This window comes from Mauremys mutica, chromosome 4 (genome assembly GCF_020497125.1).
Source record: "Mauremys mutica isolate MM-2020 ecotype Southern chromosome 4, ASM2049712v1, whole genome shotgun sequence".
NCBI lineage: Eukaryota > Metazoa > Chordata > Testudines > Geoemydidae > Mauremys > Mauremys mutica.
This window is the reverse complement of record NC_059075.1, coordinates 101,620,573-101,633,374: the sequence shown is the minus strand read 5'-3', so window position 1 is coordinate 101,633,374 and position 12,802 is coordinate 101,620,573. Positions and strand designations below refer to the sequence as shown.

Genomic DNA, 12,802 nt, shown 5'->3' with positions numbered 1-12,802 from the left:
AGCAGTTATTAGTGTTAGTTAGGTTTAGTAAGTTACTAGTCTAGATATTTCTCATCCCCTTTTCTCTTTCCCTTAAAAAAAAAATCTTTAGTTATTCTATTTAAAAACAACCTCAACAAGGGACATTAAAACATGTCTGGCTCACCAGGTTTCAAAAGATGTTCCTTGTGTAAGGCTGCAATGCCGATTTCTGATGGCCACTCACTCTATGTCTGTTGCTTACGTGAGTTGCACATACCACAAAAGTGCGCTCACTGAAGCAACCTTAAAACCAGAGCCAGACGAGATCGAGATCTCCAACTTAAACTCATTCTTATGAAGAAATCCCTTCAATCAGCTTCTGAATCTGGACAGCAGAACTCCCCAATCAGGGACTCTCCAGGCAAGTCATTGGCAGAAACATCAAATACTCACTACTCCAAGAAAGCAAGGAGAAGAGAGACATCGCCTCAGCAGCGAGAACTGTTGAAAAGAAAACAGTTTCCTGCAAGTTCGCTATCCTCAGTGCCAACTACACCAAGAGTGAACACCTTTGATGCACCAGGAACCTCCAGCACCACCCACACTGGGGCCCTACTAGCAAGGTTAAGGAGTCGAGAGGCAAACACAAGCCAAACTCCTCCTCCATGGTACCATCAACACCAGTGAAGGCAACAGTACCACAGCCTTTAATGCCAATGCCTCCACCTCCGGTGCCTACAACACATTGGCACCACCAGCACAGAGCAAGATAACCCATAAATAATCATCTCTGACCACAGCGCCTTCAGGGCCGTGCCCTTTGGTGCTGACATTTTTTAAGTCCATGGTATTGTACCAATTTATACAACAGGAAGACATGGCAGTATCTTCCACCCCACGCTCACCACTATACGGTACCAAGGTTCACCGGTACTAACAGCATCATGCCACCATTCTCCAGCAATGAGGAGGACAGTCTAGAGAAGGGCACCTTTTCATCGTGCCACTCCTCACTGTCCGGTACCGGGCCAATGCTGGGACATATGAGATCTAGAGACCACTGAGGCCGAAATATACAGCCATGGTTCAGACACCCATGGATGTGTCCACCTATGTCATTCCCGATGCAATGGCCGTAATGGGACACAGAGGCAGCCTACATGAATCAATACAACAGACCTCAAAAGAGACACCATGTTCCTTTACAACCTCAGTACAGGAGCTGTCAGTGGCCCCTGAGGAAATGAGGATGACAGAGAAGTGGAAATGGAACAAGACACATCACCTGCCCATAATTCATCATCATCGCTGGATGAGGCTGACATGCCACCGCTTCCTATGGCTGCAGATGACTTTAAATTCCAAGAATTGTTCCGGCATGAAGCACATAGCTAAAACGTCCCATTTGAGGAAGTGACCAAGACCCAGCATCAACTTCTAAAGATCCTACACACATCATCTACGTCCAAAATAGCATTGCTAATTAGTGATGCGATAATGGAGCCAGCAGAAACAGCATGGCAAACACCAGTCACCATTCCCCTGATATGTAAAAGAGCTGACAGGAAATATTATGTCCCTAACTAAAGGAATGGACTTCCTCTTTTCACACCCTCAACCTAATTCATTAGTGGTAGCCGTGCTCAATCAAAGAGGAAGACAAACCCAGTACAGGTCCACTCCACAAGACAAAAAGACTGGAAGAGGCTAGATCTATTCAGTCACAAAGTATACTAATCCACAACTCTACAATTCCACACAGCTAATTATGTTGCACTCCTCACAAAATATGACCACGACAGTTACACGAAACTCAGACAGGTCCTTAACGACATCCCCAAGGAGAGGAAGGAACAATTTAAGGCAGTCCTTAACGAGGGACAGATTGTGGCAAGAATAGCACTACAGGCATCCCTCAACATGGTGGACATGGCTGTACAAACAACAGCCACAGCGATAGTCATGCATAGAACATCATGGCTACACTCATCCAGAATCTGAAGGACTTACAGTCAAAGTAGAAGATCTCCCCTTCAACAGAGACAAGTTGTTCTTGGCCAAAACAGGCAAGGTCCTTCACTCCATGAAGGACTTCTGGACAACTCCCCACATCTTAGGCATATACACACCTTCGAACAGGCGGAGAAGATATCAACCATACCAGCGTGGCCAGGAGAGTACTTTCCAAAGACAATGACCTTACGACTTCCAGAGACAGAGACAATGCCCACAGAGACTCTGAACCCCACAGTCTCAGCCTACTGCGTCCCAGACACCATTGGGCAAGACACAATTTTGAAACATTGGTCAAGGGTTTGAACGATCTCTCCCAACAACCAGTGCCTTCTACACATACCCAGATCTTTGGTCACCGACTGTGCTCATTCTATTCACACTTGGGCATCCATCACCATGGATCAATGGGTTTTGGAAATAATATGATTGGGTTTCGCTAGCCCCATCAGGGATCCCATTCCAACAGGATCCACCATTCATACTGATCACAACAGATGCTTTGCTGATCGACTGGGACACACACTTGAATCAGCATACAATCCAAGGGAAGTGGTCTCCTCCAGAGACACACTTACACATCAGCCTGCTCAAACTGCACATGGTTCACAACGTGTGCAGTCACTTCCTCCCAATGATAAAAAACAAAATAGTAAGAGTCATGACAGACAACATTGCATGTATGTTCTACATAAATCAAGAGGGAGGACCCTGTTCTCATTCTCTATGCATAGATGCCATAAAATTATGGAATTGATGCTTAAATCACAACATCACCATTACCACTTCACACCTTCCAGGCTGCCAGAACACAAAGGCAGAGACCACGAATGGGAACTGAATGACAGTATCATACAACACATATTCCAAATGTGGGGGTTACTCATCAGCCTATTTGTGACAGCACGAAACAACAAATGTCCACAAATTTGCTCATGAGTAGGCCTGGGACCACGACCTAGGGGAACGTCTTTCTCATCTGATGGGATGCTCCTCTCCTGTACGCATTCACACCGATACCACTAATCTCAAGAGTAAGACACAAGATACAGACTGACAAAGCCAAAGTCATACTTATAGTTCTGACATGGCCCAGGCAGACCTGGTACCCATACCTGAAGTACATGGCAATCTGTGCGCCACACAATCTCCCTCTGTGACGGGATCTTGTTTCACAAGATGAAGGTCAAGTCCTCCACCTGAGCCTGGAGAAACTTCAAGTGAGGGCATGGCTCCTCCATGATGAGCTAACCTGTTTGGAACAAGTAAAACAGGTGTTAGTAAACAGCAGAAAACCAACCACATGTACCACTTACCTCCAAAAATGGAAAAGATTCTCCTTATGTTGCCAGAACAAGCACGTATCTGCACTTAAGGGACCACTCTTGTTAGGCTTGGAATACATACTACAACTAAAGAACTCAGGGCTTTCCACAGGCTTAGCTAGAGTACACCTACCACCAATTACCGCCTTTCACCATAAGGTTGACAGCGTATCAGTATTTGCACACTCGATGACAAAACGTTTTCTCACAGGCATATAAAATGTGTACCCAGAAATAGGCGAACCCATGCTACTATGGGACTTAAACTTGGTGCTTAAAAGCCTTACCCAGAGCCCGTTTCATGCTACTAGCCACATGCTCCCTTCTCCACTTATCAATGAAGATGGTGTTCCTGGTTGTAATTACATCCGCAAAAGAGAAATAGAGGGCTTATGGCTCATTCCCCATACACTATATTCTTCAAGGACAGTCACACTGAGACCACATCCAAAATTTATACCCCAAATATCATCCTCTTTCCACATCAATCAACCGATTCACCTACCTATGTTTTATCCCTAGTCTCATGCGAATACACAAGAGACTTTACTACATACGTTGGGTATCCGATGTGCATTAGCATTTTACTTGGACAGAACAAAGCCCTTTCGAAAATCCCCAAGGATTTTTGTTTCAAAGACAGAGTGTTCCAAAGGCTCTACAGTATCCACTCAGAGACTATCGAAATGGATTTCCAACTGCATCTAGATGTGTTATGAACAACTCAAAATAGAACCCCCATCAGGGCCTATTCAACAAGAACACTGTCTACCCCCCCCCTACTTCAGAGTTCACAGTGAGGACTCTATGGGAGAGAAGAAACTGAGGGTGTTGGGTTGCGCACATGCTAGTCAAGGTGCCAACTTCACCGCAAGATGACTACTGCTCACACGTGGCCCTGACAGACACTGCTATAGAAAATTTCCTATTGATGGTACCGGGACGCACTGACACCTGACTTGGAGCCACCCATAGGGACACACATCTTGAAGAACCTCAGTTACTGCACAAGGTGAATAACCTCTTCTAAATATTCTCCCATAGCTAAAAGTGTGTCAGTATATAAAAAAATAAGAGCATAACCCCAACCCCAACCCCATTCTGTATTACACAGGAAGGCCTTTATATTAGATAAAAATGAATTGCTATAGCATAATTAAGAAGCCAAGTGCCTGACACTCTGAGATTGTAGGTAAGGGTGGGTAAATAAAGGTGACACCTATCTGTAGCCAGAGCCATCCTGTATTCATTGACATATACACCGTGCAACTCATCACTCTGAAACTAAAACAATTTACCTTTTTCTTGTTTTGCTGGTGGTTTTTTTTTCTTTGGGTCCTAGAGACAAAGTGTCTATTATCCCATCTTTGCACAGAGATGTACATAACTCTCATCAGGATTTGAGGGAATTGCTAATAAATATATGTCATGTTCTGGAGTGCAGTCCAGACCAATGAGGGGTTATCACTGCCTGCCCTGCAACCTTGAGTGCTTTGCAATATTTGCTGTTGTAGCTCACAACTAACCTACCATCATGCAGGTCACACCCTGAGTATCTGTGTGTTATACACCCGTGGTTTAGCAGCTCTGACCACCATAGCCTGTGTACAGCCCCACACTGGTTTTCACCAGTCTGGGTTACTACTTGCAGGGTGACCCAAACACACTTCCAGTCCTGAAACTTCCCAAAATCATGTTCACTATAATGTTCAGCTCTCTCCTGGACAGTTAAAAGAAATAATATAGTTAATTTGCTTCTTTAAGGAGACAAAACACACCAGTTTGCTACATTAACTGGAGTTGACATTCACTTGGGTACAAACACAGCACTGTTGGTTTAGATCAATAGTTTTAATAGATTTAAAGTGAGTTCAAGAATAAGAGATAAAGTTAGATATGGCCACAAGCAAATAAAAGTGAAAACACACATCTAAAACTTATTTTAGCAAGTTTTGGTTGAAGGCTTTGTTCAAGATGGCCTTTCTCACTCACAATCTTCTAGCAAGAGGGTGACCTACTCTCTCCTTGGTCAGGATCCTTCCAGAGGTTCTGGTGCCTTTGTCATCTTAGGTGAAAGTGATAACTTGGAGTTCTCTGACCCTTTCTTTTATATCCACTGAATCTCTGAAGTGGATTCTCCTGAACAATACCCCTCAAAGTAAAGTTTATTCAGGCTGTGAGGAAGGCACTTGGAGTCTGGTGGTGAAGGAAGCTCCATGTTCTTTCTTCCCCCACCTTTGTTTGCTGAAATGCAAATTGTTCTGTTTCCTGCTATCTCCTCCCCTGGTTGTCTTGGTGATCCTGTTTACTACTTACATGTAAACTGGGGTAAACACACATTCCTTTGTTTAAGGACAGACCTGTTTAACAACTTTTTCCTAGGAAGAGCTGTCTGGTTTTGAATATTTCCTAATAACATCATACAGAAGAAATTAATACCTTTACATATAATTTTGCTATATAAATTTCACCATGATATTATTGACAAGCAAGTTACTTGTTTTCAAATGATACGTCAAAAGGCATATTATTACAATAGCATGTAGGATGTGTTTTCATATGATACCCCATGAGGCATATTATTACAATATTGTGTAGGCTGTGAATACACAGGTGCTTTGGGTCACATTTCTTATATACGTTAATGAGGAAATAGACATCTGAATCTTTCCTGCACTGGAGTGAACATTACCACACTGGGACATCTCTATTTGTGAATTTACTTTTAGAATGGACTGCTGTTTTTCATAGTTTTGTTATCTGTTTAATAAGGATATAGAGCTATGCATAAAACACTGTTGAAAATGTATTTTCAGGTTTATTGAACTCTAGATACGGTAGAGGCTGGACAGAGCATCGCAAGTTAGCTGTAAGCAGCTTTCGTTGTTTTGGATATGGTCAAAGGTCCTTCGAACACAAAATTTCAGAAGAATCCATGTTTTTTCTTGATGCCATTGATACATACAAAGGCAGACCCTTTGATCTTAAACCCTTGATAACAAATGCAGTCTCAAACATTACTAATTTGATTATCTTTGGAGAACGTTTTACATATGAAGACACTGAATTTCAGCACATGATAGATATTTTTAGTGAAAACATTGAATTAGTTGCTAGTGCTTCAGTGTTCTTGTATAATTCTTTTCCCTGGATTGGCATATTACCCTTTGGAAAACATCAACAACTGTTTAAGAATGCAGCTGAAGTCTATAATTTTTTGCTTAAACTTATTGAGCGTGTCTCTAAAAAGAGGAGGCCTCAGTCACCTCAACATTTCATTGATGCATATTTAGATGAAATGGATCAAAGTGAAAATGATCCAGAGTCTACATATTCAACCAAAAATTTAATTTTCTCTGTTGGAGAACTTATCATCGCTGGAACAGAAACCACAACAAATGTTTTAAGATGGGCAGTATTGTTTATGGCTCTTTATCCGAACATTCAAGGTAAGAATGTTTGTCATTTCTGAGGAACTGATATTGTAGCCTTTATGGTGAGAATTTAGAGTGCATTTTCAATGTGGTGTGTTGGAGTTGCCAATACTAATCCTTAGTAAAAATAAAAATGTGTGTGCATTACTCCATTATCTCCCTTTCTTAATGTATTGCAGACAGACATGCCAATGCTATTTTATCTGCAGATAAAATGGGTATCTAGTTACCATTAGGATAATATTTTAAGGGTTTTTTTTGTAAACACTTCAGTGAACTTTTTTTTAAATAAGGAGAGATTTACTTTTATTGTGTGTAGGTTGAACAATATGATGACTCAGAATACTGGCTGGCAAAAGAATGCAAGAATCAGCAAAAAAGTGTAAATCAGATTTTGGGTAACTCTTTGAACCATTTTTTAATCCTTAAGTGCATCAATCCATAACAGGTGTATGTACTATGCACTTATATGTATTTACATTGATTATTAGGGGGAAAAAGACAATATGAGCATTTTAAAACAACCAGTGTTAGCATAGTTCTGAAGTACAATGCTAACATGTATTCTTGAAGATGGTCACATTGACGTTTTAGTGCAGGAACTTGAACATTAAATGTCATTAGTTAGCTTCCTTTCTGAGTTCACACACCTTCTGAGAAGTGTTGTTTTTTCATATCACAACTTTGTAAGTGCTCGGGTTGAACTAAGACTTTTTAATCCTTTGGGGAAGAGGCCAGTTAAATGGCTTAAATATTATTGTGTGAAAAGTTGCTATTTTATATATGATGGGCCAAATTTTCTGCTCATGTAAATGGATGCTGCTGCCTTGACCTCAATGAAGCTGTACTCATTAACAAACACCAGCAGAGAATTCTGCTCAGTGTTTAATTTTCATACATTTGTTTAACTGGTTTAACCGTGCTCTCCTGTACATCTTGGCGATTCCACAGAAATTGTGATTGTAATTGCATAGGGACCATCACTTAAAATATCTTATACATTTTGGAGGGCCTCTATTTCATCAGAAGGATTTCCTAAACTCCACATTTATATGTCTACACCTTGTCAGCAGCTAAGATCTAGGGGATAGCAATAAATGTTTGTATGTATGTGGCATGAGATAGAAGGGAAAAAATTGAAGGCTAATAATTACCTTCACAACTAGCTATATTTACTCTCTTTTAATTTCCTCATAATACAGGATCATTCTTACCTTAAAAGCAGCATACAGCGTTGCCAACTGCACATAGCAGGAAGTCACCAGACAAACCCTGAAAAGTCACTAGATGTAGCTGTTTAAACACTCAAAAGGAGTCCAAAATGTCACCGAACAAAATTTCCAGAGAATTCTCTCTCTCTCTCTCTCTCTCTCTATATATATATATACACACACACACACACACACACAAAACCAAGTACAGTCACAATCATTCACAAGCAGCTCAATAGTGTTAATATATTCCATCCCATGCTCTTACTACATTCTGTTGCATACTGGAAGCAACTATAACAGTACACTCATAAGGAGGGTGCCCTCTGCTCATGCTCATTGGGAAGGAAACTGCAGCCCTCTGCTCATTGGGAAGGGCACTCTGTACACTGCAACCCAGGTTGGCTGAGGTTGGTTAATTTCAGCTGAGCCTTCCTTTCTTGTCAGCCTGGATTTGAGCTGACAGGTTAGTGAAAGGGAGAGTCCAGAACCAGGGGGAAGAGGCATTCACCTGACCTGAGCTTGGCGTTGCAGGGAGCCAAGAAAATAGATTTAAAAACAAAAATCCATTAGCTGGACCCCTTTTTCCCCCACTTCCAGGGTTTCATTTCTGAAAACAGCTGGGCAGCTAACCCCAGGCCAAGCCAGGGGAAGGAGTAAAGTGGAACTGAAATCAAGCTAGCTCTACCTTTGATCCTGTAGTAAGGGCTTCATTCCTGGAGGCATGGTACCCCTGTGTCATTCCACCCCACCTTCCCTCCATGCGGCTCTCCTCGCTGGCTAACCTGCCTCCCCCACCCTACCCACTCCATTAGCCATTTTTTCCTTCATCACAGGGTTTGATACCTACTATTGGGTGGCAAGAAAGAACACATTTGGGTAAAAACAAACCCTGGCTAATGTGCTGCTCTCTCCAAAGTGTGCTTGGCTTTAGTAAAGTATTTAATTAGCCTCCACAAACTTATTTTCCTCATCTGCAGATTATAGTGATCTCAGCCCAAGAAATCCTGGAATGTGATTCCTTCTGAGGACATGCTCAATTGAGATGTAATGACGTTGACTTGGTGTGCAACAGAATGTAGTAAAAAGATCATGGAGTGGATTTTATTAACACTGTTGAGCTGCTTGTGAATGATTTTGTGACTAGATATTGGTGACTTCTTTCTCTGAATGTCACTGTAATTGGCAGTGAAAGTCGCTAGATTTGTCACTGGTCACTTTTACACTTATTTTCTCACTAGGGAAACCCAAAAGTCACTATATCTAGTGACAAAGTTGCTAAGTTGGCAACGCTGGCAGCTTACGGCCTTATTCCCTTCTGCATTAGGTCTTCCCCAAAACATCATCTTCCAACAGTGGACAGAAACTAGGCACTGTGTGGAGTTTTGTGTCTCAACCAGATCATTTAAGAGGCACTGTATTGTTAAAACACAAAGCAATCCCTCTCCTCTAAATTTCTCCTGTGATCTCAACTTCTGTTAGCCCTTGGGAGAAAAATAAGCTCAGGATTCTTTACATAGCAGTAAATAATATTAATACCCTGCATTTATGTATACATTTTCCACATGAGAATCTCAACATGTATCAAAAATAATAGTTAACTACAAAATGCACTAAGGTTCTGGTCTGATCTATCTCATGCACTTTCTTTGGGATTGGAGAGGTTAGTTTCATTTTAAGAACTTGGTAATAGATCTTCATTGTCTAGATGTATTGTGTATTGATGCCAGTCAAGCTGTATCACTGCTATTTTATGTGATTTAGGGGCTGTCTAATGGCATTAGCAAACACATTGATAAAGTACATCAGGAAAAAAAGAGTAAATGAGCTGTTGCCCTGTTGAGCAAACTATTATGTGATTTTTCAATGTGGAGTTGATTTAAAGGATCCAATTATATTTTTTCATTTTTAAAAAAGAACTTGAAAGAGAAATAGTTTAATTTATATCCCAAAAAGTTAAAAAAAAATCCAGAATCCATCTAGAGTTGTTCCTCTGACTTTTACCATAGTGTGCCTAACTATTTCAAGATTCTTAAAATGGTGGGTGATTTTACACAACATATGTGATGTACTACATTGGGATAATTAGATAAAAAATTAAGTAGCTCTTAATTCTGAATTTTCTATACATGGTCTTCTCTTGTGTTTGATTTTTTCTTTTTGCATTTAATATACTTCATCTTAGCTATCTAGAATGTGATGTTACTTATTCCAATTCTCATGAGCTCCTTGAAAGGAGAAATTTATTGAGTAAAGAAAAACATTGAAATCAAGATTACGGCTCCAGTTTGTTGTGAAATTACTATTTCTTTGAGGCTTGAAAAAACTGTCAGTAGTGGAATGAGTACGAGAGGAAATTAAAAATTGAAAATATCTACCATACTAGCTTGTTAGGTGCTGCACTAAGTACTAAGGCATTTCTAGTCTTAACACAAATTATTAATGTATTTTGCAACTAAAGGTTTTTTCTCTAACAGGGCAAGTTCATAAAGAAATTGATTTAGTCGTGGGCCCAAACAAAACACCTTCTTTAGACGAGAAATGCAAAATGCCTTACACTGAAGCAGTTCTACATGAAATTTTAAGGTTCTGTAATATAGCTCCATTAGGTATTTTCCATGCAACTTCTAAGGATACAGTTGTGCGTGGTTATTCTATCCCTGAAGGCACTACAATAATTACAAACCTCTATTCTGTACACTTTGATGAAAAGTACTGGAGTAACCCAGAAGTGTTTTATCCTGAACGGTTTTTGGACAGCAGTGGGCAGTTCATCAAGAAAGATGCATTTGTTCCTTTTTCACTAGGTAAGAGCTCATGCCTATTCATACATCTATATACAATAGTGTTAACTGATCCACAATAGACAGCATCATGTAAAAAAGCTACACTTATGATAAAACAACTGTTTGTAAAGTTATATTTAATACAGTGCGTCAGAGGCTTGGTAAAGTCCATAGGTGCTGGAACTAAGGGTGCTGTCGCACTCCCTGGCTTGAAGTGGTTTCCATTATATACAGGGTTTACGATTTGGTTCAATGGCTGTCAGCACTCCCACTATATAAATTGTTCCAGCAACCCTGGCAATGTCGTGTAATGGTGTCTCCTATATAAATTAAAGGACATTTAGATACAAAAAGTGATCATGTCATTTAATGTTTTATAAGTTTGTTTTATCTGAGGATTTTACACAGCCTCTGTCATTGTGGTTTCTAACTGAGTTTTGTTTATTTGGCAATTGATGCAGCAGATTTTTGTGTCTGATCAATTTTCATAATCCAGTTTCCATCTTTGAGCACTTGAAATTGCAAAATATAAATACCTTATTTTAAATTTGGATTTAGGATGTCAGCTAATTTTGTTTTTCCTATTGATCACTTTTTGGGAAAATAAATACAATTGATTTGGAGCAGAAATTTGGAGTATCCAGAACTACTTGATTGATGCTGCAGATGCATTTACGGAATACAGTGTCCTAATTATTCAAGCGATCATATAGCATGTGGTTTCTTTATTAAATCAATTGAGCAAATAGCAAAACCCCCAAACCCTTCAGACTAAAGCTTTCATCTTACAGAATCTGGAGAGTGTTTTCAAGCTTTAGAACAAAATAAATTAAATGTCTTACTAACAATTTAACCTGCTCCTATTTATCTGCTCTTGTATCTTATCACATTGCTTCTTGCCTCTTGTACTTCATCAACTCTGCTAGCCTTGACTGTCTATTTATCTGCTTCTCCCACAAGCACCTTTATGCTTCCAGGCTGTCTATTATGCATGGAATGAGAATTAGTGTATAAAGCCACTACACTATCCTAGTTTAGATCCGTTCAAAAGTCCCACTTTTCTGTGATATTCATGGGTAATTACCAACTGATGATTGGCAATAGACAATAGGCACAATTTTGTTGTCTTTTGCAAAAATCCCATTGATATCATTAGCAGTTTTTGCCTAAATTAAGACTGCAGGATTCGATCCAGTGGTACTTGTGTTGTCAAAACTACAAATGTTTTTAAAATATGACCCTTAATATAATTTGCACATATCCTTTCCTATGAATCAGACCCAGTATTATGTCCAAACAGCTCCACTTAGAGTAGAAGCAGAAATAATTATTCTTTTTTTAAATGTGAGTACAAACATGATTACTGTAATTTTAATTTTTTTTTTCTATTCAGGAAGAAGACATTGTCTTGGAGAACAACTGGCCAGGATGGAAATGTTTTTGTTTTTTACTTCATTACTTCAGCGGTTTCACCTGCATTTTCCACATGCTTTGATTCCAAATCTGAAGCCAAAATTAGGCATGACATTACAACCACAGCCATATCTCATCTGTGCTGAAAGACGTTAAAGCATATGGGCCTAACTCTCAGCTGGTGTAAACTGGAATAGCTCCACTGAATAAATGGAGCTGCACCAATTTACAGCAGCTGAGTATCTGGCCCCATCTTTTATTTACAACTATCTTGTTCATAGTCTTGCCAAAAGAACAAGAATTGTAAACACTCTCTGGTAAAGGACTTACACACAAGTTTTGTCTTATACATAGGCTTTTAGGTATTTCATGCACTTGTATGTAATTTTCACAGAAAAGACATTAATACTTTTCATGTGCTTATAGATTCTGTTCTCACTTCAAAAATCTAGATCAGGTTCCATTTCTCATTTCAACTTTCAAAATTTCATTGAATTACCCTATTTAAAGATTAATAAAAAATTCAGCTACTGACACACAATATTTTCTATTATACATGATATTTAAATAAAGTTGAGAAAAATAGTTTCTAAAATTTTTAACATAAGCAGAAAACTGTTTTTAGTTTGGGAGAATGTTCTGATAAATTTGGAGAGCTT

The 12,802-nt window shown here is 39.6% G+C and overlaps 1 protein-coding gene across 3 annotated transcripts in view; it reads left to right on the top strand.

Annotated features, from left to right (window-relative positions):
- The window catches only part of LOC123368006 (vitamin D 25-hydroxylase), a 39,553-nt gene extending 27,213 nt beyond the window's left edge, over positions 1–12,340 (top strand). For all 3 annotated transcript variants that reach the window (XM_045012432.1, XM_045012433.1, XM_045012434.1), the window contains 3 exons: positions 6,116–6,748; positions 10,422–10,751; positions 12,124–12,340. In XM_045012432.1, the coding sequence (XP_044868367.1) occupies positions 6,116–6,748; positions 10,422–10,751; positions 12,124–12,299 (1,139 nt within the window). In that variant the 3' untranslated portion in view covers positions 12,300–12,340. The remainder of the gene's footprint in view (positions 1–6,115; positions 6,749–10,421; positions 10,752–12,123) is intronic.
- Positions 12,341–12,802: the final 462 nt, after the last annotated feature.